Source organism: Protomyctophum bolini, assembly GCF_963924005.1.
Source record: "Protomyctophum bolini genome assembly, chromosome: 17".
Lineage (NCBI taxonomy): Eukaryota > Metazoa > Chordata > Actinopteri > Myctophiformes > Myctophidae > Protomyctophum > Protomyctophum bolini.
The window spans coordinates 13,371,964-13,398,585 of NC_137878.1; the positions used below are offsets into that span (position 1 = coordinate 13,371,964).

Here is a 26,622-nt window from a genome sequence, read left to right on the forward strand (position 1 = left end):
AGAAGGTTTGTCATTTTTGAGGGGCGATACGGCCTCTTATGTCCAGCTTTTGTTGTGTAGACCTATATGTAAACACAAACATTATTAATGCCATTGACAATGGACAATTTTGAATGTTTGTGTAAGAACATTTCATAACACAGACGACGACGAAAGGTGAGGACAGAAATTCTGATTGGCCCTCACTTCACACGTGTGTGATTGTTTTGTAGACAGACTAACAATTGGGCTACGTGGCTGTCTGTCTCCCGTAGTACCCTGACAACTTGACAAGTGTCAGTGACAACAAAATCAAATTAGCCAATAAATCACTGCGCCGTCCGTCCGTCCGCGATAGAACCCATGCCTTCCGTAACGAACATTTTAGCAAGATCTACCCAACATACAAGCCCACAACAACGCGCGTTGTGAAATGTTTGGGGCGTGACACCGTCGTACGATGAAGTACAAGCACGAAGCATAAAAGACGAGAGAGAGAGAGAGTCGCTCTGTTTTTGAGAAGCGCTCATAGCGGACCGGACCCCATCCGACTGACACATGAAGTGAAACATATTTGACCACTTAGGTTATATTAAACAACAATCCTAGAAAAATCTGACACGGGAAGGAGTCGAAGGACCACTACACTGAGGTGAAAACATCTGTTCTCCAGCCAAACACTGACTGAGGTGAAGATCATCATGGATTGTTGTTCTGAGGAGCTTCAGGTCGTCTCTGAAGAGACCTGCAGCATCGCTCCACTGGAGCTGAAGAAGGGCATGTCCATCTTCATTGATGTGAGTGATTATTTACCACAGTCAGACTACAAACATGTTGCTTTTGGTGTCGTTAGTTAGTGCGCGCAGCAGAAAGCTAGCAGTCTTTTCTTTTACTAAATGGAGTGCAATGCCACAATAGAGCTATACTTTGTTATGCTTTGTTTGCATTAAACAGACAGGCTCTTGTGAGCCTGTAGATCAGCTATTTTCACTATTCTCGAATGAACACAATAATAATCAATGTTGATTGCCTACATTTGAAAACACAATTTTAATTTGCCTTAAACAGGCCGGGACACTGGTAATAATACTTAATTAATAATACAGCCAACATACTTCTCACTCAAACTTACAAGAATAAAGCCTCCATAAATAATTATATTTGCCATGATGGCATGAGGATTTTTCATTCATTCATTTATTTATTTATTGTTGTATCGAACATCTAAAATTATAAATATACTGTTTTGAAATCAAACCATCAATGGTGGAAGAACATTTCAGGTAAAAGTATATAACACAATGTTGGAATATTCTGTAAAAGTCTGTATTCAAAGTGTTAATTGAGTAAAAAAATTATACCAAAAAGTATACCAAAATTTAAATTACCCACATGTGCAGAAGGGTCCATTTCCATCATATTATTGGACTGTAATTAGTCATGCATTAATGTGTTCATGCTGCAGCTGTTTAAAGGTTGGGCTGATTTAAATGAATTTTCTGCTGAGTAGATTAATACATCTACACTTAATGTTTTTCTTTTATTAATGAACTAAATCGACAAAGGAACACAAAACTAAAGCTGTCAAATAATTGTAGTGCAGTAAAACACAATATTTGCCTCTGAGATTTAGTAAGCATATATGGGAAATACACCTCAAAGCATTTAGCTGCCTATATCTTCTTATTGAACACATAGTTGAGGGTACTATATATTTTTGCGTTTTACCCCAATTTAGTTTAAATTAATTCGTCCCCACAGACATTTGTGTGTTGTCACTGCTCCTACTGACTCACCTGCCAGTGAGGAATGATGAGGAAGGAATCTGTCTAGGACGAATCGATTCGTCCTACACAGACTCCTACTCCTCCCACCCAACACTCCTTGCTGATAGGTGCCGCCCGCTTACGCATATACATATAAGGTAGACAGACGCCTCATCCGGCTCTGGGGCGTCTCTCAACAGAAGGCATGGAGGCGATGGCGATGCGTGATTGCATTGGCAATCTTTCCCGAGATTCCTTGCGAAGAATAGCGGAAGCAAAACGGAAGAACGGAAGGGGACGTTCGGTAGGCCAAAGGCGCGACTCCCTCTTTCCCAGCAGCACTTGCCTTCCGAGATTCTGCTCGACTTCCTCCTCCCATTGGAGACAGGTCTCTCCGACGAAAGTGCAGCGACAAAATATCTATGGGCTTACGTGCAGTGATGTGAGCCTCCCCGCCCGGCTTTCCGCCCCCAACGCGGGCCGATTGTATTGATATAGTCGCTCAACACCATGTTGGATTCGAACCCACAACCGTGGTGGTGGCCAGACACTTTGCCACTGCGCCACCTGAGCTAATCTTGAGTTGTAATGAAACTCTTGAGGCTGTACAAGGAATTGTATTTGTACACTCTCAGGGTCAAATGAACACAGTATTTTTGAGGGGTAGGCCTACTAACCCCTCCAATAAATGTCTTTTGGGATTGGAGCACAAGTTTACGGACTTTGAGGATATTGCAAATTGCCAGCCAAGTCTATAGACCGTAATGTTTCTTTAGGGCACCAAATGACAACATAAGACGTCACGCCGCCCCTCACTTCACACAAGTGTGATTCTTCAGTGCATGTCACCTTGGGCTGTTCCTCCTTCAACAGAAGAGGTGCAGTAATGAGGTTCTTGAAAGGCTTGTCTTCCTATAGATTGTGCGTTCCTTCAGGAGAGCGCCATACACCCTCTGCGCTCATTGCTCTCTATAATCATATACCTTCCTCAGCCCTCCTCCGACTCCTCAGCTACACAGCTGTTCATGAATGCCTTCATGGACGAGTCACTCCGGTGTGTTCATTTTTGCCTACCCTGTATGGCTACAGTTAATCAAACGAATCGTTTTATAAAACAATAGATAATTTAATAAAATAATCTATCCCTGTCTTGTCATTATAGGCAAAAATAAATAAAGTAAAACCGTGAATCTTTTTTAACAGCTAATTTCACTATTTTACCCTGATTTTCACTATTCTGTGATGAACTACAATGCTTAAGTGCAGGTTAATTGGCAAAAACTAAAAATAAAAAGCTGGCTTGATTATTTGATTAATCGAAAAAATGAAATAACATAATCAGTAGTTCTAACTAGATGCAACTTCCCATTGACAGCCGATTCATCCAAAGAGAAAAGTCCTATAATTGTATTAAACAACGTCAAACTCACCAACATTGCAGCTGTACGAAAAGCTTTTCCTATCTGCAAAGTGTTTGTTTCATAAAAATCCACCGTAACCATATGTTATGAGCTACTTCCTGTCAAGAAAAGATGATTATTTTCTAAGTGTCAAGTTTGGAAACACTCTTTATCAGTAAAGCAACCTCCTGTGTGCAAATTCAAAACAGGTGGTAGGCTACGCATGGGCTGTTGAGTGATATAGTCAACGAGCACTTCCAAACTTCTTGACAGAAAGGAGCTCATAACAATGATAACAGCTGAAACAGCAGATTTTTATGGAACAAACACTTTGCAGATAGAAAGAGGATAATTTAAGCTTTTCGTACAGCTCAGCTGCAAGGTTGGTGAGTTTGACGTTTACAATTATAGAGGACTTTTCTGTTTGGATGAATAGGCTGTCGATGGGAAGTTGCACCTAGTTAGCACCTTGCTGGCAAGATGGCCGCGGTATGAATATCGTCAATTGACATACAGTATGAGGTTTCCATCCAACAGAGACAATATACATTTACTTTGTAGACAGGAGTCCCTCAGGGGTCTATACCTTTTTCCCCAAATTTCTCCTGTGGTAGTGGTACAGATCTACAAGCTCACATTGCAACACCCACAATGCTAAAAATAGTAGCAGAATGTCATCCCTCACATCCAATAATAATCTCTTATGAGATGACATGATACATGAGACGTTTTATGCAACATGAAGATGAGCCGCTTGCACCAGCGCTTGATTTGATAATAGCAAGCCTGTCATCAATTTATGACAACAGGGGCCCTTGTTGAAAGGCCACCATGGCATTAGTCATAATTATATTATGACAAATGCATGTTTTTTAATAGACTGATCACATAATTGCACAATTCAACCGCTTAATCAGAATATACTTTGTCGACTGGGGGTACGTGGTCACTTTGTCACTCTACTACTACACCAAATATATTTGCCGAAAATAGGCGATTTACAAGATCACAATGTTGCTTGTAAATCGCCTACCGGTACTTTCAGCAAATGTTTGTATTTGTGTCAGGTAAGGACCCAGAAGCAGAACCAAGCAGGCAAACGGAGGAAACTCACAATGCAGTGTAGCAGGACATATACGCAGACATCAGGAATTCACTGTAACATTGACTAATAAGCTGTGACTGAACACAGGGTTGCTTAAATAGACACAGACTAACTAGACACAGGTGCAACAAAACTACAATCAAAACACGACTGAACATGACACAGGTGGACTCAAGTTAGCAATGGGTAGGTGAGATCTTAATGCCACATTGGCCGCTGCTGTTCGTTGGAGCCATGTGTGTTGGAGGAGGGGCGGAAGAATTTACAATGGGGAAGGAAGTACGCCGGAAGTGTGGAAGACACGTTACGTCACGTTGTCACTCAAGTGATTACTGGCCAATCACAGCGCATCTTAATTTTTTGTGTCAGAGTTTGGGAGTGCTCGTTGGAGCCTGCGTAACACCTGTTTTGAATTTGCACATAATGCAGGAGGTTGCTTTTTAGTGCTTCCAAAGTACAACACCTGCAAGGAATTCCTTTTCTTTCTTTACCGTCGGACCCACGGTTGTCCAGAAGTACCACAAAATGCTTCTGCCCGGGCTCTGGACAGGCCCAAGCTCCATATATGGAGCTGGCCTGTTATATCAAAAATATGTTTTGATATATCTGCATAGACTACATATTTGGGCATGCCTGACAAAGAACTCCATATATGGGCATGAAAGGGACACAAATAACTGGGTGGGGCATACATTTCCAACTTGCATCGTTACAAGTAGGCCAGAGCCCGACAGGGCAAGATGGCCACCGAGACTGTGTGTATATGGTCTATGATGAGAGACACAGACAGACACTGAACATTTTATACTACAGTGGGATCCAAGAAAATATAGCACCATCTGTTCAGTTTTTAATTTAATGTTTTACATATCAAATCAAGCTCTAAAAAGAGAGATGCATGCCTTTTGACTTTGAGGTTGATAGCAGAAGAGGGATGACAGTAATTCCCAGTGAAGGCAGGAGATGGCAGAGGATGACACACACACACACACATATACGCACACACACCAGACCTCATCGCCACTCTGCTTTTCATCTCCTCTGGACTGTGGCACGGTTCTATCAATAATTTATAGGCCCAATGGTTTTTGATAGATCAGGCATGCACGCGGCCACGTGCATACGCACACACACTCAAGCATGCACGTACACTAGCACATAGTGCGCATGCATGCACACTTTAATATCTTTCTCATCAAGTAGTATCCCAGACACCACTTGCGGTGGTGGAACAACACTCCCATTTTTTACATGCGTAAAAGTATCAATACTGCATTGTAGAAATACTCTGTTACAAGTAAAGGTCCGGAGTTCAAAATGTACTTGAGTAAAAGTCCAAAAGTATGTACCTTAAGTACAAAAAGTAAAAGTACTCATTGTACTACCAATTGCAAAATTGGTGCATGTGTTCTGTCCAACATAGGCCTTTAGATCTGCTATTTTCAAATGGCTGAAATGTATAGGGCTTAAGTGGTTAATGTAGATATAGAATAGCAGATCTAAAAACTAGTAACTAGACGTAAAGGTAAACGTAGTGGAATAAAAGTACAATATGTGTATCCAAGATGGATACACATGGATAGAAGTAAAAGTATTGTAAATTGGAAATATTCAAGTAAAGTACAAAAACTGAACCACACACACTATCCAGACCTTTCACCCACACCATCTCGTCAGGGTTGCCCTGCTGAGCATTCAAGGATTTTCATGTGAATCCATGCGGCATCCATTCTCAAATGATTTGACTATAGCAACAAACACACTCACTCCCACACACAGACAGGTCACTATATCCTGCTGTGCATTACTGTGAGTGTAGGTCAGTTCTGCCCTACAAAGCCAAAGTGCAGTAACTATGTTTTTGAGGAATAATCCCTTACCGGTATACCGGTATAATCCCTTACCGGGGAGATCGCTATATATGTTCCCATGCAGGTTCTACGTTCCCCGGGTTCTATGTTCCCCACTTACCTTATAGGGTTAGGGTTTAGCGTGAGGTTTATTGTTGTAAACAGGGAACGGGGGCCTTATCTGCAGAGGTAATTACCTCAAGAACATACAGTATGTACAACTAGAAATGCAATCTGTCGAGGTGCCAACTTGCGCCTCGCACAAAATTTGGATACATGGCCTACGTGTGCGCAAGCAGAGCGTGCAAGTACTGCTACTAACTAATGTCTATTACAACTGCTGTTATAAATCCTTTAGACCCGTTATTGACCTTCACCATCAACAGCCAAAGGGACCACCATTCTTACCCACGTATCTTAGTGACATACGCACACCGACATACGCAGCCGATTAGTACTTGCACACTCTGCTTGCGCAAGTAATTAGTGTAATATTACTTAATTTGCTGATATCTCATTTGGCCAACCAGTTGAAACACTTTTAAACACATTATCAGCACATTTATTTTGCCGTTAGATACTGCACTTTGGCTTTGTAGGGCAGAGTAGTTCCGACATTTTCAGTTCAAGCCAATTAAGGACCCCCATCTGAAATCGTATATTGTGCCAGGGATGCCTATAAGGTACGATTTTAGTTGTTAGATTAGATTGAGTACATCATTCTACAACTGGATACTGATTGAGTACATCATTCTACACATGGATACTCTAGGTGGAGAGAGTGAAACCTATATGATCTGAATACTAGTCATTCGTATACATTCTCTTACTGAGTTACAGTAACTTCAAGCTGGTGAAACAATACTGAAATTCATCATTTAGCTGCATTTGGACCCCCTGGAACCCCCCAAGGAGCCCTCAGGGTTCCCGGACCCCACTTTGAGAACCACTGGTGTAGAATAATGAACACTGTTGAACATCTCGAATGTGCACAACACTACACAGACACACGCACATGCTCATGCGCGCGCGCGCACACGCACGCACCCACACACACACACACACACACACACACACACACACACACACACACACACACACACACACACACACACACACACACACACACACACACACACACACACACACACACATTTGTTTATCATGTAATGATGTTTTTCTCGTTCCAGATCTTACGGAGGGCTGATAAAAACGGTAAGAAACACACACACATGCCTATACACAGACACACATGCACGCACGCACAGCACCACACACACACACACACACACACACACACACACACACACACACACAAGCGTGTCCTTTTTTTTGATGGAAATTTGGATAGCGTTTTAGTTTCCATGGAAACTGAGCACGGACCATGCCCCGGCTTGGCTCGACTCAAACATCTCAGCATTAGCAAAACGATCAAAAAATAAACACGTCACATCTATATTCTAAGGATGTCTGGGGGGAAATATCTCACAACGGGTAAGGGCTAGTAATACACCATAGACCACTGTCTTTGTTCCCACATTTAGTACGAGGAAAATACACCTAAAACGTAATTCCTTAACTCTGGAATATATCACTCCGACATGTTGTTCATTATGCAGCGAGACAAACTATTACATTATCAAACATTTTCAACTAAAAGATTGCTCGTGTATTTCTCCGGAAGAAAAACTGCCTGTAGTATATTTGTCAGTCACCAATGTGTCTCTTGTCACTCGGCATCAGTTCTGTGATCAAATGGAATCACGGTGATTTGGTATGTAATGATTTAATAAAAACATTATGGTGATGCAAAATATTGCCAAAACACAGGAATACAGGATAAAATACTATAATAAAGTTTGCTACTGTATTGAAAAGAGGATTAGAGCGGACACAGTATTTTACAAAATAAATTATTAAAAAGATAAGAAATAACTGGATTTGTGTAAGAGAAATAACTAGAAAAAGTGCTCCTCAGGTCGAGCACCGGTCTCCACCAGGTCAGGAACGTTTGGGATGTTTGGACAAAATGTGTAGTAACAAAAACATCCTTGAGAGCAATGTTTAGTCGTAAATGACATGATGCGTTTGTTTACATTTGGCTGTCATGTTGGATTGGATACGGCATAATATTAAGCAGCGCAGATTGATATGAAGGTGCTCTGAGGCTTTGATTAGACAGCGGTCTGTTATTGAGCCCAGCGGTCATTATCCATAAATAACACACAGCTGAATTCAGTGATTGACCAATCAGAATCAAGCATTCAACGAAGCCGTGTAATAAAATGTATTTTACCAGGGGGAAAAAAAGAACTGCCTGCAGTATATTCATGTCACTTGTCACTCCTCTTCAGTTCTGTGAGCAAACTGAGTGACGTGTGACCAAACTGAGTGACGTGTGAAAAAGAAGGATCAAATCCCTCCAGCGTGTCAGTATGATGTAGTGTGAAGCATGGTGTCTTTGTTCCACCACTGCTCCAGACTATTTTTAAGTACAGCTATGTACTATATGAATATGAGTCATAGTGAGTCCTTGCCGGACGCCACGGCTTGGTGGAATTGAGGGCACGATCTCACATGCTAGTGTGTGTGTGTGTGTGTGTGTGTGTGTGTGTGTGTGTGTGTGTGTGTGTGTGTGTGTGTGTGTGCGTGCGTGTGTATTGTGCTTGTTACTATATTTGCGAGGGCCTAATGTCCCCACAAGTATAGTAGATTTTGAGAAGTAGATATTGTGAGGACAATTAATTTTTCCGTTCCTAAACAAGATAAATGGTTTTATGGTTCAAAACGATTTGGGGAGTTATCATGGCCATTTTTTCAGCTATATTTCAGCAATGTCCGACTACTCACAAGTATAACAAATACGTGCATCGTGCGGATGTGAGTGCGTGTGAGTGTGTGAGTGTGCCTGCGTGTGTCTTTCACTCCTGACATACTGTAATGTGAAAGCTATATAAGCAGGGCATCACCTGCAGATGTGAAGAGAAACATCATACAAGTGCCCATTAGTCTCTGACCTTGCAGGCTCATGTTTAACCTGGACTGAGTGCATCCAACCCTCTTACACTGTCTCCCTCTCAGCTTTCCTTCTGTCTGTCTCTCCAATGCTGTCTCTCTCTTAGCTGTAATTTCTCGTGGACTTGGTATCAAACTCCCCAAATTCACAAGAACACTGCTGATGGTGTGCATTCTGTGCTCTGTCCCCGTGCAGACGATGGGAAGCTGTCCTTTGACGAGTTCAGAGCCTACTTCTCTGACGGGGTCCTGACAGCCGACAATCTGAAGGAGCTCTTCCACACCATCGACACCCACAACACAGAGTAAGTCAGGGCTTCTCAATGCTGGGGGCGAAAGTGTGTTGCTGCATGGGTCGATTTTCTCCTGATTTTAGAATGAAAATCTTGGGACGATTGTCTGGCTTAAGTTGTGATGATGACCATGAGGCCATCAATGGTTCAGATTCTATTATTTCCAATGGAAGAGCTACGTGAACACAGCTGTTCACGTAGCTCTTCCATTGGAAATATTAGACTCCACTCCAATGTGCTTTCGGTCGCCTAAAAAGGCGGCCACCTCCTTCACACAGATACGGGAAGTAAACCTTGGTGTGAGGATAAGATCCCAGCATGGCTCTGTGCAGAGGACACACCAGATCCACATCAAACTGATCTCCATCTCTCTGTCAGTCTGTCACCACTCACCACACAGCACAAAACACACACGCCCACACATTTACTCCTGCCTCTACCTGCACTTTGCTCCCTGAGCACTTTCATTCACGCGTGTCACTCACGGCCGTTTCCATAGCAGCAGCAGAGTCCTTTTTGATTTGGAGGGTTTCACGTCATCTTCTGAACTCTGCTCAAGACGTGTTATGCGTCACGTCAGCGTCACGATTATTTCAATGCTTTTGCCTCGATTGTGATTGATGATTGATTTATTTTGTGTGAAAATGGAAGTCAAGATCTACAATCTCATAACGCATCGCGGAGAGAGAAACAGAGGGAGACAGATGGACAGAAAGACTGAGAGAGAACTATAGAAAACTGGGAGAGAGACAGAGAGAGAGGGGGAGAGATGGAGACGTAAAGAGAGAGACAGAGAGTTAAACCCTAACCAGCAACCACACCAAAGGGTCCAGACGGTTTTAGGGTTGTCCCTGCGGTGTGATATGTCTTTGACCCACGTTGACCCGCACGCACGCACACACACACACACACACACACACATACATACACATGCGCACGCACGCACGCGCGCACGCGCGCGCGCACGCACGCACGCACGCACGCACGGTTTACTCATTTGCAAATAGCTCCAAAAACATCACAGGTTTGCAAGGTTCATTGCAACAGGCACTCTACTTTTCAACTTTACATAATAGAGTACATATTATTCACCACCCCTCCACATGCACGCACACACGCACGCAGTTGTCCTGATTTTAACATATATTCAATGATTTTCATAATTTGTTCATTGATGCATTTATTTCTCTGAATTGTTCCTTTTCATTTCATTTTCAGTAACGTGGACACTGATGAATTATGTGGTAAGTAAACCGATGTATGTATGGTGATATTTTAACAGTTAACTTAACAGTAAGGAACTTACTACATATGATGTACACAGAGAGGCGTGTGTTTTAAAATAAATGGTGTCATCACCTGTTGTCTTGGGAGTGACTGAATATGTTTTATATATTCATTGATGTATTTTGAAGAATACTTCTCCCAGCATCTTGGTGAATATGAGAATGTCCTCGCTGCCTTGGAGGACTTGAATATGTCCATACTGAAGGCCATGGACAAGACCAAAAAGGTATGTGTAGCATTTACAGTACTTCTATGTCATAGTAGGTTAAAGCAGTTCTCTAACCCCCACATACTGTACAACTCTGAAAGTGTACTGTATGCATTTTTGCATTTGTTTGTCATGTTTACAGACCTTGAAGGGTCCATTTGGAACCCATTCAAATACATATGGCGTGCCGTTAGTGGTATGCTATTGGAGCGTACAAAGCCTCTTGTCTCACTGAGGAATAGAGATGGGAGAGCAGGTGTTGTATGCTCGCCCCTTGCGTGCCGAGCGCTCTCGCTCCACTATGAGTACAGCCCAGCACACACACACACACACACACACACACACACACACACACACACACACACACACACACACACACACACACACACACACACACACACACACACACACACACACACACACACACACACACACACACACACACACACACACACACACACACACACACACACACACACACACACACACACACGGTGTTAGATGACAGCTCTGAAACTACTGTTCTGTTTGTATGTGTTTTTAATTTCAACTGGTAACGTACGAGTACAGGGCCATTTGGAACCCACTCAAGGACACTTTGAGACCCATTGATGTAGCAGAGTGTTTCCAGTGAGCCAACACAACAGTACAGGGCCATTTTGAACCTACTCAATGACACTTTGAGACCCACTGATGTAGTGTTTCCAGTGAGCCAACATGCACAATAGCAGCACCCTGACTCTGTTTGACCAGAATGGTGGAAAAGAGCCTTAATTAGTATCATCAGTAACACCTGTGAGGTGTGGAAGAGGCTTGGAAGTAGGAAGAAACTCTTTCCAAAATGGCATATTTGCATATACCCTATTTTAATAATATCCTAGTAGTGAAGTTAGGTCATCTCTGCTTTGGTCTGACTGCACAATTCATCATGCGTACGATAGTGCCAGTCTGCCAGTCCAGGGACCACCTCAGGGCTCTATAGTGACTTATGTTCTCGATCTATATTAAATATCTTTGCTGAAAATGGCCACATTGTCTGGGGTTTAAGTGGTCAAGCAGGATTCCGGACTATATAAGCTGTTCTTTCTATTCTTTTTTTTAGGGGGAAAAGATACAAAATAAAAATAAGTAGGCCTAGGTTTAAGAATATTATTAGAACACTAATTTTATACTGAAAATCTATGGAGGCTGGAACTTTGCCCAGATGTGTAGATGACATTATGATAGATAGATAGTATTGACATCAAAGACTGGCCACATGATGTCTGAGATCCACATGGAAGCCACACTGTTATTAGACCCTGTTAAAAAAAAGCCTTGTCCGGTTTCATTATTCTTTATATACAATCTACTCTTAAGAGTGACTTTGAGGGCTGTTTTACTGCAATGTGCAAGACTATTTCAGAATATAATTTTTTAATCAACAGAGCAACAATTGAAGGTGTCTCACCAATATTTAGAGTTACATTATGGCAAGTTAAACACAACCCAAACCTCTACCAAAGTGTCATTTTGATGTAAGACCCTGGGCATATCTATTTATCATAGACAATGGCTCTCTTACTCCATTTAATTGATATACACAATTCCTTGTCAAACGCAATTTAAACTATAAGTGTTGCAATTCAGTCTCGAAGACCACCAGATGTATTCGTATTTTCTGTTGAAAGGGACTATATGGCTGCAACTGTGGGTTATTTTGCAATGTGATGCATTGTTGGTTTGTAGCATTTTTTGTGTAATACTCGTCAAATGTTCATCCATTTTTTGCCAAATGCTCACCTAGTACGACATGCCCAGAAAGACGTAGGCCTATGCTAGGGTTCACGTGTTTAACGCTTTACATTGAGTTTGTATTATGTGAGTGTTCAGCAGCTTATAGAGGTATGCTAGCTGCTGCTTGAGCAGGCAGCCGGAGGGATGGTGTGTTGGTGGAGGGTGTCTCCAGCGGGAAGGGAGTGCATGAAGCTGCCCAGGTCGTACTCTGTGTCATACTGCTGAGGGTCCCACAGCTCTCCCAGGTTCTCCAACAAAGACTTCATGGAGGCCTTCCCTGAGGTCGGCGGCGAGGGATCGCTCTTCTCGTCGCTCTTCTGGGCGTCCTTATCCAAAGAGAAGAGGTCGAGAAGCTGATCAGTGCCCATGCGTTGCAGGCTAGAGTTGTCTTCGCTGATGACCGTGTTGGCGATGTTGATCTTGAACTTCTGAATTCCCATGATCTTCTCCTCCAGTGTGCCTCGTGTGATCAGCCTGTATACGTTGACCACCCGTTTCTGTCCTATCCTATGTGCGCGATCCATGGCCTGCAAGTCCCTCATTGGGTTCCAGTCATGCTCGACGAACACCACCGTATCTGCGCCCGTCAGATTGAGACCCAGACCGCCCACATGGGTGGTTAGCAGCAGCACGTCGATGGAAGGGTCATTATTAAACCTGGAGACTATGGAATGGCGCTGGCTGGCTGGCACGCTGCCGTCCAGCCTCAGGTAGGTGATGCTGGGCAGTTTGGACTTCAGCAGGTCGTGCTCCACGATGTCCAACATGCTCTTGAGCTGACAGAAGATGAGAACGCGATGCTGGGCCACCACGGCCTCAGTGCCCCCCTCCAACGCACTGCCACCTCCCAGGCCGCAGTCCAGCAGCAACTGTCTGAGTGCAGAGAGTTTGGGTGCATGTTCGAGGTCTTGCAGGCTTGAGTTCTGCGCTGCCAGCTGCTCAGTTAGGCGCTTGTACTCTGGGTGCTGGGGTGTCAACACCAGGCCTGGGTGGTTACAGAGCTTTCTCAGGTACTGTAGAGCCTGGAACATGTGGCCTGTTGCCTTCAATTTGGGCTTCTCTTCTTGCGCAGAGGCGGTAGAGATTGTGTCCTCCACGGTGACCTTGGCTTGTGACTTGGCGAAGTCCTCGTACAGTTGGACCTGTAGGGTGCTCAGGGTGCAGTAGTAGTCCTGAATGATTTTGGGAGGGAGGTCCTGCAGAACGTCTTCCTTCATCCTCCTCAGGAGGAAGGGTAACACCTGCCGATGGAGGGCCTCCATGGCCAGGACGCCTGCCTCCTGCTCCCGCGAGGAGCTCTTGGCGTCCCGGCTGGCCAGGATGGGTTTGCCGTAGCGAGCGGCGAACTGACGCTCCGTGCCCAGGAAGCCAGGCATCAGGAAATCGAACAGGGACCACAGCTCCAGAACGTTATTCTGGATGGGGGTTCCTGACAAAATGACTCTGAAGTTGGCAGCTAACTGCTTGATGGCCTTGGAGAGTTTGGTCTTCCCGTTTTTGATGACGTGGCCCTCGTCGAGGATACAGTAATTGAATTTAACATTTCGGAAAAAGTCAATGTCGTTTCTTACAACATCATAAGAGGCAACTACAAGATTGTACTTTTTCACTTGTTGTTGTAACCTCACTCTGTCCGTAGGTGGCCCAGTGTAGTGCAAGGGGTTGAGGTACTCTGTAGTGCAGAACTTACCCACCTCGTCCACCCAGTGGCCTGTCAGTGTGGGAGGGCACACTACCAGGGAAGGCAGGGGGCTACAGTCTGCTGCATTGGTCCTGGCATACTCCTGGTCTCTGAGGTAGTGGTCCCCTGCCAGGATACAGATGGTTTGCAGGGTCTTTCCCAGACCCATGTCATCACACAGGATCCCATGCAGTTTGTACTTGTTCAGGAAGGCCAGCCAGTTGACTCCATCCTGCTGGTACTTCCTGAGTTCGGCCTTAATGGGAACAGGGATCATGTAGTTTTCCAACTTCCTGCCATCAAGCAGTTGCTCCAGAAAGTGGCGTTCTCTGGCCTTCTGGTGAATCAGCTCAGCAGACATGGCCGGGGGGTCCGGTATGCCTGCCTCCAGGGGTATCAGGCGGATGAGTGTAGCAAAGCACTGTGTGGCCATAAAGCGAATGCTATCACTGGGGTCACTCATGCGACCCAGCACTGGGACCACCAGCAGCACAATGTAGGGTACGATGGCTATGTCCAACTGTTCCATAACACAGGCCATGGCCTCGATGGCACCCTCCTGCTTGGTGCAGTCGTCGATTGCGGCCAGCCAGGGCAGCACATGCTCCAGGAGGTGATTCATAGTCTCCAGCGTGGCGATCTTGCTGAGCACTCCCAGGCAGCGTGCTGCCATGTGACGTACGGCCGTGTATGGGTGCTGTAGGCAGGCGCAAAGGTGGGGCAGGTGCTGCAGCAGCAAATGTTTGAGTTCTGGAGCCATGGCCCCTGCCATGACCTCGATGATTTGTAGAGAGTTGACCAGTTCCTGAGTGCCGGTGTCGCCCCTCTCCAGTTGGGCATGCACATCGATCGTTAGGTTATCGTTGATCACAGTCGTCAGCGGCCCCACCATATTCTCCCACAGGTACGGCAGAGAGCTGTTGAGCTCTCGACCAAAGTGCCTGGCGATGGTTGTCAGTGTGAACTCTGCGCCGCGTCTCTGAACAAGACACGACTTCTTACTCTCATCGTGTTCTATGTTGATGGTGCTGCCAGGGGGCAGTTCTGTGGTGGAGGTCTTGGGGGTTTTGGCGACAGGACCCCTCTTGCTGGTGATGGCAAAGGCAGCCCTCTGGTGGCGGTACAGGGTGATGATGCCTTGGGTTTTGTTGACCATGTGCTGCGTGCAATCTTTCTCCAAACCGCCATCTTTAACAATTTCGAGCGTGGGGTCTATGCATATCGAAGCACAGAGGTTTTTGACAATCTTGGGGTTGGGGCAGGGTGTGCGGGTGCTACACTGCTGCAGAAGCTTGGCAATGAAAGTTGCAGCATAGCCCTGGATTAAGGTGTTCTCTTCTCGCCTTACAGACTCCATCAGAGGCCTCACCAGTGGGTTGAGCTTGTCAGGCAGAACCTGCAGGCTGACCAAGGCACAGGCCGTGAACATGTGGACCCGCATATGAAGCTTCTGCCACTCTGCATCAGTCTCCGCTACTGTCGCCTGGGCCTGCTGCCGCTTGCTGTCCAACAGCTGCCATTGCCTCGACCTCATATTTAGACTCGCCGTGGATTCTGTGAAGATGGTGGTTACCAAATCATTGGCTTGGTCAATGGGGAAGATGCTACAGTTGAGGCGGTCTCTGAGATTTATTTGAGCATCGGCCAGAAGGGAGATGAGCTGCTTACACTCCTTCTGCATGCGCGTGAAAGGAATCGCGATCTCATCATAGTACAGCTGCTCTGAGAGGATGGCCAACAGACGGGGCTGAACCATGGAGGGCACCACCTGACACTCCTTCTGCAGCGCAGCCCACTCACACAGCACAAGGGACACTGCGATGCGCTTCAAGGCAGATTTGGAGTTGAGGTGGAACAGCAGCAGCCGACTCAGAGACTCCCCCTGGGACACGGTGTTGAGCTGGGGGTCACAGATGCACCTACACAGAGCCCCTAGCAACTTGGCAGCCATGAGGCGAGCACGTACCACCACATAGTCCCTCGTCATAGGGTCGTCCATCACCGTCTCTGCTCCTGCTATATACTCCTGCACAGTCTCTTCCACCTGACCGGACCCTTGGCGGGGTCTTGCACCTGCTTTAGCCCTGACTTCTAGCAGCATGTTGCGTTCTATGGGAATGTTGGAGGCCTGCATCATGAGACACAGCCAGGTGCCCATCCACGGACAGCTGGCTGTTACCACATACTGTTGGGGCACCCGACAAAGCAGCTCCATCCACACATTTTGGACGAGGTCCAGTATTTCCTGGTTGCTCTCCAGTATGCAGGACTGGAAAATGTTCCGGAGCATGTCCTGGAGGATGGGGTTGAGCCACAGAGCACAGCTCTGGTCAGCCTTCGACAGCAACGTGATGAGGGTCTCCAGCGCTGCCCGCCTGACAGACGATATGGTGTGTCGTAAGAACGGCCAAACGCGGGGAACAAGCACTGTCAATGACTGCTGCATGCTGCACTGTCGGACCTGAGGGTAGGTGAGCAGCGAGGACAGCAGAGTCATGATGCTGTTGGTGGAGGCGGTGAGGTCATCCAACTCCAGCAGAGCGTCCCACAGTGTGTTCACTATGAAGGGAACCTTGCTGGGCAGTAGCTGGACCAAGCCTTGGACCACTGGGATGAGAGCCGCGGCTGCCACCGCTCGCACATCGTCATCGAGGTCCTGCAGACCTTCGGTGATGGCCGGGAGCACCAGAGGGAGCAACGCCGAGATGAGGTCCTGTCGGACAGCCAGGGCGTACTTGATCCCTAGCAAACCTCCGTGACGAACCTCCCACTGGTCCTCCGTCAGCAGCTTCAGGAGGACGTCCACCGTCATGGAAACACCACTGTCAGGCATGTGGCAAAGGGCCACGCCCAGTGTCTGGGCACAGGTCTCCCTTACGGGCGCCACCACCTCATCCGATACAAAGTCTCCGAAGCGGTCAAGGGCGAAGACGCAAAGCAGTCTGATGACCAGGTCTTCGAGCCACTCCTGATGCTGCCGCGACATCTGTTCGCCCGTGCTTCCTGGCAGCTTCCCTCCACCAGCTCTGAGATGAGATTTGAGGATTTCCCTGAGACCTGTGCCTGCGCCGTGACGGACCTCCCACGAAGGGTTGAAAAGGTCGTTGCAGAGCTCTTCACAGAAGGTCTCCAGAGGCCATTCATTTGTCTCCTCCAAGTGGCCGGAGCCGTCTGGAACATTTTCGATTAAGACCTTAGACGCTGCCGCTGGTTGTTCAATGACGACATTGGCGGTTTTCCTACGTTTCTCCTCGGGCTCTCCCTCAAGACTACCATTGTTTTTCTCATTATGATCCATGTCTCTGGCTCGTTGCTTTGCCACAAGCTTGGACATCCTCTTTGCCTTATTCCTCTGCCGATTGCTCATACCTGGCCGGAATTCAGAATCTATCAACTCGGCAGCCTGCATGGGCACATGGTTGTGGGAACCGGACGTGGCTGTGATCTTTCCTCCCAGGGATCTAGGCCTGCTGGTTTGGCAGCTGTAGTCCAGGTCGTCATCGTTGAACAGTTCCTCTGTGTCCATGCTAATAGCAGCACCCATGTCCAGGCCCAACTGCCTCTGAAGGAGCATCTTCTGGCGGGCCAGGCGCTCCCTAGGATCCACCTCCCCAGACGTGTCATCCTGCAGCTCAAACTCGGCCCCTGTAGATCCCAGCAGGGAAGCCCCGTGCTTGAGCAGGCGGGTAACGTCAAAGTGGTCGAAGCTCAATCGGCTGCACGAGGAGCCCTCGGGTGAAGAGTCCGTGCAAGACTCTTCTTTAGGTTTTGGGGACGGGTCCCACACAGGGATATTCTTCACAATGGCCTCTACAGCCTGGCCCGCTGCAATGCGCGTGTCCCAGTTGGGACTCCTTAGATAGGTCAAGACCTTGGTTAGAAGATTGTTGAGCTCATGTGGGTGGAGTCTGACCACATCTCCCAGCTGCTGGGCTGCGGCCTTCCGAGTTACCGGAGTGGTTCCGGTGTCGAGCAGGATGAACAGACGGTCAAGTCTTGAGACAGCCATGGTGATTTTCTTTCAGAGGGGTGGCTGAATTAGTGGCATCACCTTGTTATCTCCACCATGGGGAGATTATGTTTTCACCCCTCTATATATTTGTTCCTGTATGTACGTGTTTATTTGTTCACAGCTAAGCTCATCATATAAATAGAAATAGATTTAGATGATAGACATATCCATATATAGACAATAGGTAACCATATATAGACAATAGGTATCATGTGTGTGTTGGGGTATTTCATTTTACTGCACACTACAGTAAAATGTGTCCTCTACTGTCCTACTTACTATAAGAGTAGTGCCCCCCCCCCCCCTTCGATGTGCCTCAATAGCTTATAAAAACACGGTGAAGAAGCATTCTGCTTCTACGGCCCGACGGCGAATTCGAATAAACTCCCATTACACCTAAGACAGGCAGCCTCTGTAGATAGCTTTAAAGCACAGCTCAATACCTATTTCTTCACACTTGCTTTTAGTTGATTTGTTCTGTGTTGTTGTTTATTCATGTCCTCACTGTATTGTCTTATTCACTGCTGTTATTTTAATGTTGTTTTATGCCTTTGCTTTCCTTTTTTCTTTATTGCTCTGTAAAGCGCTTTGAGCTGCATTTCATGTCATGTCAAGGTACTATACAAATAAAGTTTTGTTATTATTATTATTAGTGTGGTTGCTCAAAGGGTAAACACATTATTGTTATTGTGACACTTTCTTTTTCCTCCAGAGTAATCGAATCGAGTAATCGAATAATCAAATCGAACTTCCGTTGTGATTGGCCGAGCTTTGCATAACGTTTGTAGCAGCTAGTTGGCTGTTGTTGGTTATGACAATCACAGCTTGGTGAGATTGGTTGTTGTTACGTAACCATCAACAGCCAATTAGATACTACAAACGTTATGTAAAGCCCGGCCAATCACAGCGGAAGTTAGATTACTCCGGAATAGCCAATTAGCTACTACAAGCGTTAGTCAATGGGGCAGTGATTGTGCCAAAACCATACCCAAATATGGAGTCATATGTCATAGACAACTGGGCACTAGGGTGTAACAATATAGTAACTGCATTGAAATATTAATTTAAATTTCAACAGTAAACAGCAACATATATATATCATATCGTTTTGCAATGGAAATAATCACCATCGAATAATTTTGCTATGCAAATAATCAATTGTATCAACTACTTGTGATGATATAAGTACTTGTCTTTATCAATTTTAAGAAGAAAAAATAAAAAGAGGGGTTTAATCACTTTTCCATTCCGTATAGCTACACTTGGTCTATCGATACATGTGTGTATTCTCTGTGTTCATGTCAAGGTGCGGGTTGTCTGTAGGCCTGTGTTCAAATCACTATGTTTACTTATTGATGTTTCCCTTAAAAAACCTGCACTATCCACACTTTTCACACATATTTAATTTATTGCTAAATAGTTACTGTATCGAGTTTAAATAACTGAATCGTATCGTACCACCATGAATGAACCAATATCGTCCATATGTATCATGGTCAACCATATATCCACAGTATGACAACTGATGCTCATGCTGGTGAAAAACACCATAAGCGGTACATTTATATAGCGCTTTTATCCAAAGCGCTTTACATAGATTGTGCATTACAATCACACATTCATACTCAGACATACACCGATGGCAGGGGAAACCATGCTAGGCACCAAGCTTCTCAGCGTCTTGCTCAAGGACACTACCTTGGGGGAGCCTAGGATCGAACCGGTAACTCGAAGCCTTGCTATTTCCATGTGATCCTGAGATCCATATGATTTCCTAGTTTTATATGGAGATGGTCTAATGATGAAAGGATCTAAATAGAGTGTATCTCATGTGGAGCTCACTACACATGGCCACTTATGAATTAAGTCAGTCATCTATGACGTATGATGTAATTATGACTCCATATTAGGGAAGGCAATTATAAGATTAAATTTAATTTCGAATGTAACTTTTCAAAACAAATAATGTGGGGGGAAAAATTCCTCTCCTCTCCGGTCTCCTCTGATTGACAGGAATACCAAGATTCCACTCACCTGGAGCAGTTTGTCACACGCTTCCTGTTGAAGGAGACGACCAATCAGCTCCATTCCCTCCAAAGTTCCTTGGAGTGCGCCATGGAAACCACAGCTGAACAGACTCGCCAAGAGAGGTAGGGATCTAATTTATAGAAATAAATACATTTTAATTAAATTCAAACTGATTTTAGATTTCTATTAATTTATTTTCAAAAATGTATTTTATTTATTTATTTACACATGCAGGTGTAGGTATACGTTTCAAATTGGTAATAAAAGGTTATTTCCGTCATGCACTTGGTGCACGCACCCTCCCAGAACTCCCTGCTTCAAGTTCACGGTTCGCACAAAGTGCAAAGTTTGCATCAATTACAGTTTAGCTACTAATGCATACAGTGGAACAAAGTGGCGTTGACAATGTGACGTTGAGAAATGTGGGTGTCTGTCCCGGCCGTGAGAAAGTGTTTCATGTCCCCACTTATTCTTAAGCCTATATTGTAACCAGAGGTCCACAGAGACCCAATGATGAGCTTAGATGATTCTCTTCTCCTCTGTGTTGAACTGATTTACGAGTGTGATAAGTCCCTAAGGCCCCAAATCGCTCCTTCATCACCAACAGCCGTCTACATCAAAGCCATTGAGATAGCTCCTATATAACTGAATACAGCAGCTCTAACATGCGACTACAGAGCTCTGCTCTAGCGTGAGGAACATGTTTCTGGCTACTACTAGCTGTAATGTTCTTGGATAGTCTTCCTCCTTTGTCTTTCTGTGAGTAAAGAGTATGATTAAAATGCACTTAAGATCAACAGTGTGCCAAGCAACACTGACAACAAAGATGACTGCCTATATACACAGGGAAAACGGCAAATCTGTGTTGTTGATGAGTTAAACAACCACACCACACATTTGCAGCATGCAAGAATTTATCCAGACATTAAAAGGGAGTAGTTCACCCAAAAAACGACTACATTTGCCATCATTTAGATTACACACCCATGAAAGACAATTGTTTAAACAGCTAAACTGCCTTAATCGGATAGGGTTGATCCTGGCTTAACGATTCACCCTGATAAATTAAGGCATAGCTGAGCTGTCAAAATAACTTACTTGGAATGAAATGGCATAATTATCTTGACAATTGCACAGCATACAGTAGACTATGCACAGTACTTAGTGCCTATACTGTACATAGGCTACAGTTGTACTGTACAACGATATGCGTACATGGAAAATTACAATTCCGAGTTGACAGTTAAAGTAATTATTGTCCATTCCCTGTTCTGACTAATGGACTATGATAAATGCTTTCATATGTGTATGCATCTAAATATATAGAGGGAGAATGGAGTTGACAAGCATAATATGCATCCTGGGGTGTTACAGTAGAACACTTTTTCCCAAACAGTGGGTCGGGACTCATTTGTGGGTCACAAGTAAATATTCATTTATTTTTGTTTAACACATTTAAGGCAATTAATAAATACCACGCTTAGCACCATTGCCGTAGATGTGTCACGATAGCAGAATGTCTGAACCCAAAATGCAGAGCCACAAGCAAAGTAGTTTCAAGAACTGTTTTATTAAAGCAGAAATGGCAGATTAGCTTATACAATCAAAGATAGGGAAGCAAGCATCTACGCAGGGAAGCCCAAAGTCCAAACATTTCAAAAGTACAAACAAAAATCCAAAAGGCAAAACTAAAGACTAAATACAAAACAAAACAAAGCACAAGGCAAACACAGGAAGTCCAGAAATGCAAAAACCTTACAGAATGAGGATTTCCAGGTACAGCGGCACACCAAGATGAGCACCGGACAATGATTTATGTACTGACAGTTTGTGTGTGCAATGAGTCCAGTATTTATAGGAAGCAGGTAAATGGCAAAGGGTTCACAGGTGTGTAATGGGAAGCACTGCAGGGCTGATGAGAGTTGGAGACAGGTGTGTGATGGAATGGAATGAGGGAGTGGCCAGGGAGGAGACATGGTCTGTGCCGGAGTGACAGATCATGACAAGATGATCGATCAAGTCATAATGCTACTTACAGTACATTGGGTTGCTAGGTGATGATGTTGTCAACAGCAATGGTGTGCGCCATTTCAATTTTGACTTAGCTGTAGGTAGGTAGAGCCGCAAGGTTCCCCGATCCCGGGCACCCCCAGAGTTAGTGTCGAAGTATCCTTGGGCAAGACACTGAACTCCTAATTGATCCTGATGTGCAGGTTGGTGCCTTGCATCATGGTTTCCTCTGCCATCGGTGTCCTCACTTTTGTCTTCAATGTTTGGGTTTACACAAACCCGGAAATCTGGGCATAGCCCCTCAAAAATAAATAAATCAAATTTTAAATGCTTAAAAATAGGATGGCCAGGTTGAAAGAGGTCATGGAGTGTGCAGTGAGCCAAAAGTGGCACGTAAGGCAAAGTTTCCACATGACGGGGTTGTCATGCACATCAAAGCGTACAGCATACCCCCAGGAAGGGGCTCCCAAATGTCACTGGCTGCTTCGCTGCACCGGCCTCATTATCCTCCTCGCGCCCTACAGCAGAGTGGAGTCACAGTCTGACACATTAGCATGATGTTGCTAACATATGTGACAGGTCAGCAACGCGCACCTGTGGGCTGGACTCACCTATTACTGTGTGTGTGTGTGTGTGTGTGTGTGTGTGTGTGTGTGTGTGTGTGTGTGTGAGTGTGTGTACTGTCCCTGTTGTACCGTCTATGCCACCATATGAGACTAAGCCTAGTCCTGAGCACCGTCGTGTGAACGAATATGGCTATCAGAGACGCTGCTGAGTGACATTCTTGCTGTATCATGAGTCCAAACATGTGTCATAGGCTTGTGATTGTAACTTCGGGTTACTTTAGTAACCTCAGTTATATAAGTGACTCGAGAGAGAGAGTCATATGGGGTCCAAGCCACTAGATGGCGCAGGCACACAGCCTAACATACACTCACGGAACAATTCCATTGGATCGTGAACTGTCGCTCATGGCGTGGTTATGTCCCCACCCACTGGGTATATAACCTAAGGTCCGCCCTGAGCAACGTCATTCCTATCAACCTGCTTTCTGACGTCTTAAAGAAGACAGAAGGGCGACTTAATGACTCTCTCTCTCTCGAGTCACTTATATAACTGAGGTTACTAAAGTAACCCGAAGTTATCTTAAGTACCTCTCGGAGAGAGTCATATGGGGAACATAACGCTCCCGTATGATCGCCTTCGGCTGATAGAAAAATATTCGACCCTAGGATCATCTCCATTGGAGAGAGACCAAACGCAAAGGAGGCCCAAGAAGCCAACCCTGCGCGTTCACCCAAAAGAGACATCCTTTATAAAAGATGTCCTTGACCCAGGGCCGACAGCTCTGCTGTTCCAGCCCTGCCGGTCAAAAAACACGATAGTCATCCACCCATAACGGTCAGGGGCCAGAAAGGGACCTCTTGACCTTATGAGGATGCCCTTGACCCAGGGCCGACAGCTCTGCTGTTCCAGCCCCGCTGGTCAAGAAACACGATGGTCATCCATCCCTAACGGTCAGGGGCCAGAAGGGACCACTTGACCTCATGAAAATGTCCCTGACCAAGGGCCGACAGCTCTGCTGTTCCAGCCCCGCCGGTCAGAAGACAACCCGCCGCAGCGCAGACATCCTGAATAGGGACACCCCTGGCCAGGGCCCAGGATGCAGACAAAACTCTTGTAGAGTGTGCACGTAGGCCCTCTGGGGGCTCAGTACCACACGAGGTATAGGCTAAACGTATAGCCTCCACAATCCACTGCGAGAGTCTTACTTTCGAAATGGGTTTACCCTTCCATTGGGAACCCCAGGCCACAATGAGCTGCTCACCCAGCCTGAAGGGGGCAGTTCTTGACCTGTAAACTTTCAAGGCTCTCACCGGACAGAGACAATGTAGTCTCCTATCCTCCACCGAAGAGAAGGGAGGAGGATGGAAGGCCGCGAGATCCACGGGCGAGCAGCCCGCGGGAAAAGTCTTAGGTAGAAACGAAAGGTTCGGCCTGAGCGTGACCCTGGTGTCATTACCACTGAATCTCAAGCAGCTGCTGCTTACTGAGAGCGAGTGCATGTCACCAGCCCGCTTCGCCGTTGTCAGGGCAACGAGCAGAGCGGTCTTCAGAGAGAGGAACTTCAGGTCCACCATTTCCAGTGGCTCGAAGGGGTCTCTCATTAAGGAGTCCAGGACTATTGTCAGGTCCCACGAGGGGACCAGAGACCTGGCGACCGGCCTGAGGTGTGTAACTCCTTTCATGAATTGACGGATCAGCAGGTGTTCACTGATTGGTCTGTCGTTCCTACCAACCTGATAGGCCGCTATGGCCGCCAGGTTGATCTTGACTGAGGAGAGGCCAAGACCCCTGTCTAGGAACTCCTGTAGGAAAATCAGAATGTGTCTCACAGACGCCTGAAAAGGGAAGACCTCTTCCTGTCTGTCCGAGCACCAACGCTCAAACACATGCCAGGCAGTGTTATAGCGTCGTCTGGTGGAGGCAGCCCTGGCACCAAGGATCGTTTCTACGACATTCGGAGGCAGGCCAGTCGCTTCTAGCGAACGCCCCTTCACGGGCCAAACCCAGAGATCTAGGTCCTGAGGACGTGGGTGAAAGATCTCTCCTCCGGCCTGGGTCAGCAGGTCCCTCCACAGAGGGAGCTGCCCTGGTTCTTTGAACAGGAGAGGGACTATGTCCTGTCTCCAAGATCCCCAGGCTGGAGCTACTAGTAGCAGCTCTGATCCCTGAACCCGCATCCTGGCTAGGACATGCGGAATCAGTTCCAACGGGGGGAACACGTATAACAGAGAACACAGGCGAGAGGACCGGAGTCCCCCCTGCCTGTTGATGTAACAAACCGTCGTGGTGTTTTCGGAAACGAACCAGGACGTGGTGACCTCTGAGGAATTGTTCGAATTCTCGGAGTGCCAGGAACACTGCCAGTAGTTCCAAGTAGTCGATGTGGGAGGAGCGTAATGCGGCATCCCACACGGCATCCTCCCGTCGTGGGTGGCGTCCCAACCGGAGAGGCTGGCGTTGGTGGTGACCAACCTCCTGACTGTGGGGAGACCCATCGGGATCCCCTCCGTCAGAACACCTCAGTTCGACCACCATTTCAGAGCTAGAGTGCAGTTCGAGGACACTGTCACTCTGGCCGAAAGTGCGTGTAGATCGCTGACCCTCATAGCGGACGTCAGGGCGACTAGGAGGGCTGGCTTTAGTGTAAGACATTTTAGGTCAGCCGTCTGCAGTGGTTCGAAGGGCTCATTGTTAGAGCCCTGAGGACTAGAGACAGATCCCAAGAGGGGACCAGTGGTCTGTTGATCCTGTGTACCCTGCGCCCTTCACAAACTGTTTCGCCAGCGGATGTCTCCATACTGTCTGGTCGTTAACGCCCATTTGGCAGGCCGAGATGGCTGCTAAGTGGGTTTTCACTGAGGAGAGGCCTAGACCTCTGTCTAGGAACTCCTGCAGGAATGTCAGGGCGTAAACTACTGAAGCTTGGAATGGGATAACCTGGTTAGGTCGTTCTGAGCACCACTGCTCGAACACGCCCCAGGCTGTTTCGTAGCGGGTCATTGTCGACTGGGCTCTGGCCTCCTGAATCGTTGAGACAACATTCGGAGGGAGACCGGCCTCAGTCAGCATTAGCCTCTCACGGGCCAGACCCATAGGTGTAGGTCCTTGGGGCAAGGGTGGAAGAGGGATTTCAGCCAACGCTGAAAAAGGCCTCATATGGAGTCTGTCCAGACCTATCAGAGGCCATCCGTAGACACGTACCCAGTGGAAGTGTGCGGCCTGACTTGAACATGGTCATGCACTTCAGGTTGTTGACTCTGTCCCGACTCAGCGGAGCCCTGTAGGAGACAGAGTCCAGAGTGATGCCCATGAAATCTGTGGATTGGGTAGGCGTCATCATGCTCTTGGCTAGGTTTATCCTGAAAACCCAGTGAGGTCGCATGGGACACGACCCGAGTCGTGTTCCTCGCGGCCTCCTCCGCTGAATCCGAACACAGGAGACAGTCGTCTATGTAACTGGACACCCATAGACCCAGAAGTCTCAGGGGTGCCAGAGCGGCCTCCGTACAGTGGACGAACACTCTGGGACTGAGGGACACCCCGAATGGAAGGACCGTGTACTCGTAAGCCTTTTCCTGGAACCCAAACCGCAGGAACTTCCTGTGAGGTGGGTAAATAGGGACGTGGAAATAGGCGTCTTTTAGA

At 46.4% G+C, this 26,622-nt stretch overlaps 2 protein-coding genes across 2 annotated transcripts in view; one reads left to right on the plus strand and one right to left on the minus strand.

Moving 5' to 3' along the window:
• The first annotated feature begins 647 nt into the window (after positions 1–647).
• The window catches only part of necab1 (N-terminal EF-hand calcium binding protein 1), a 45,452-nt gene continuing 19,477 nt past the window's right edge, over positions 648–26,622 (plus strand). The window contains exons 1-6 of the mRNA XM_080786770.1: positions 648–776; positions 7,291–7,315; positions 9,312–9,420; positions 10,627–10,652; positions 10,824–10,921; positions 20,386–20,522. Of these exons, the coding sequence (XP_080642896.1) occupies positions 681–776; positions 7,291–7,315; positions 9,312–9,420; positions 10,627–10,652; positions 10,824–10,921; positions 20,386–20,522 (491 nt within the window). The 5' untranslated portion in view covers positions 648–680. The remainder of the gene's footprint in view (positions 777–7,290; positions 7,316–9,311; positions 9,421–10,626; positions 10,653–10,823; positions 10,922–20,385; positions 20,523–26,622) is intronic.
• LOC308332425 (TATA-binding protein-associated factor 172-like) lies at positions 12,793–18,369 on the minus strand (the record flags this gene model as incomplete). The annotated part of the gene is made up of 1 exon (XM_080788322.1): positions 12,793–18,369. The coding sequence occupies one exon, from the start codon at positions 18,367–18,369 to the stop codon at positions 12,793–12,795; it is 5,577 nt and encodes a 1,858-aa protein (XP_080644448.1).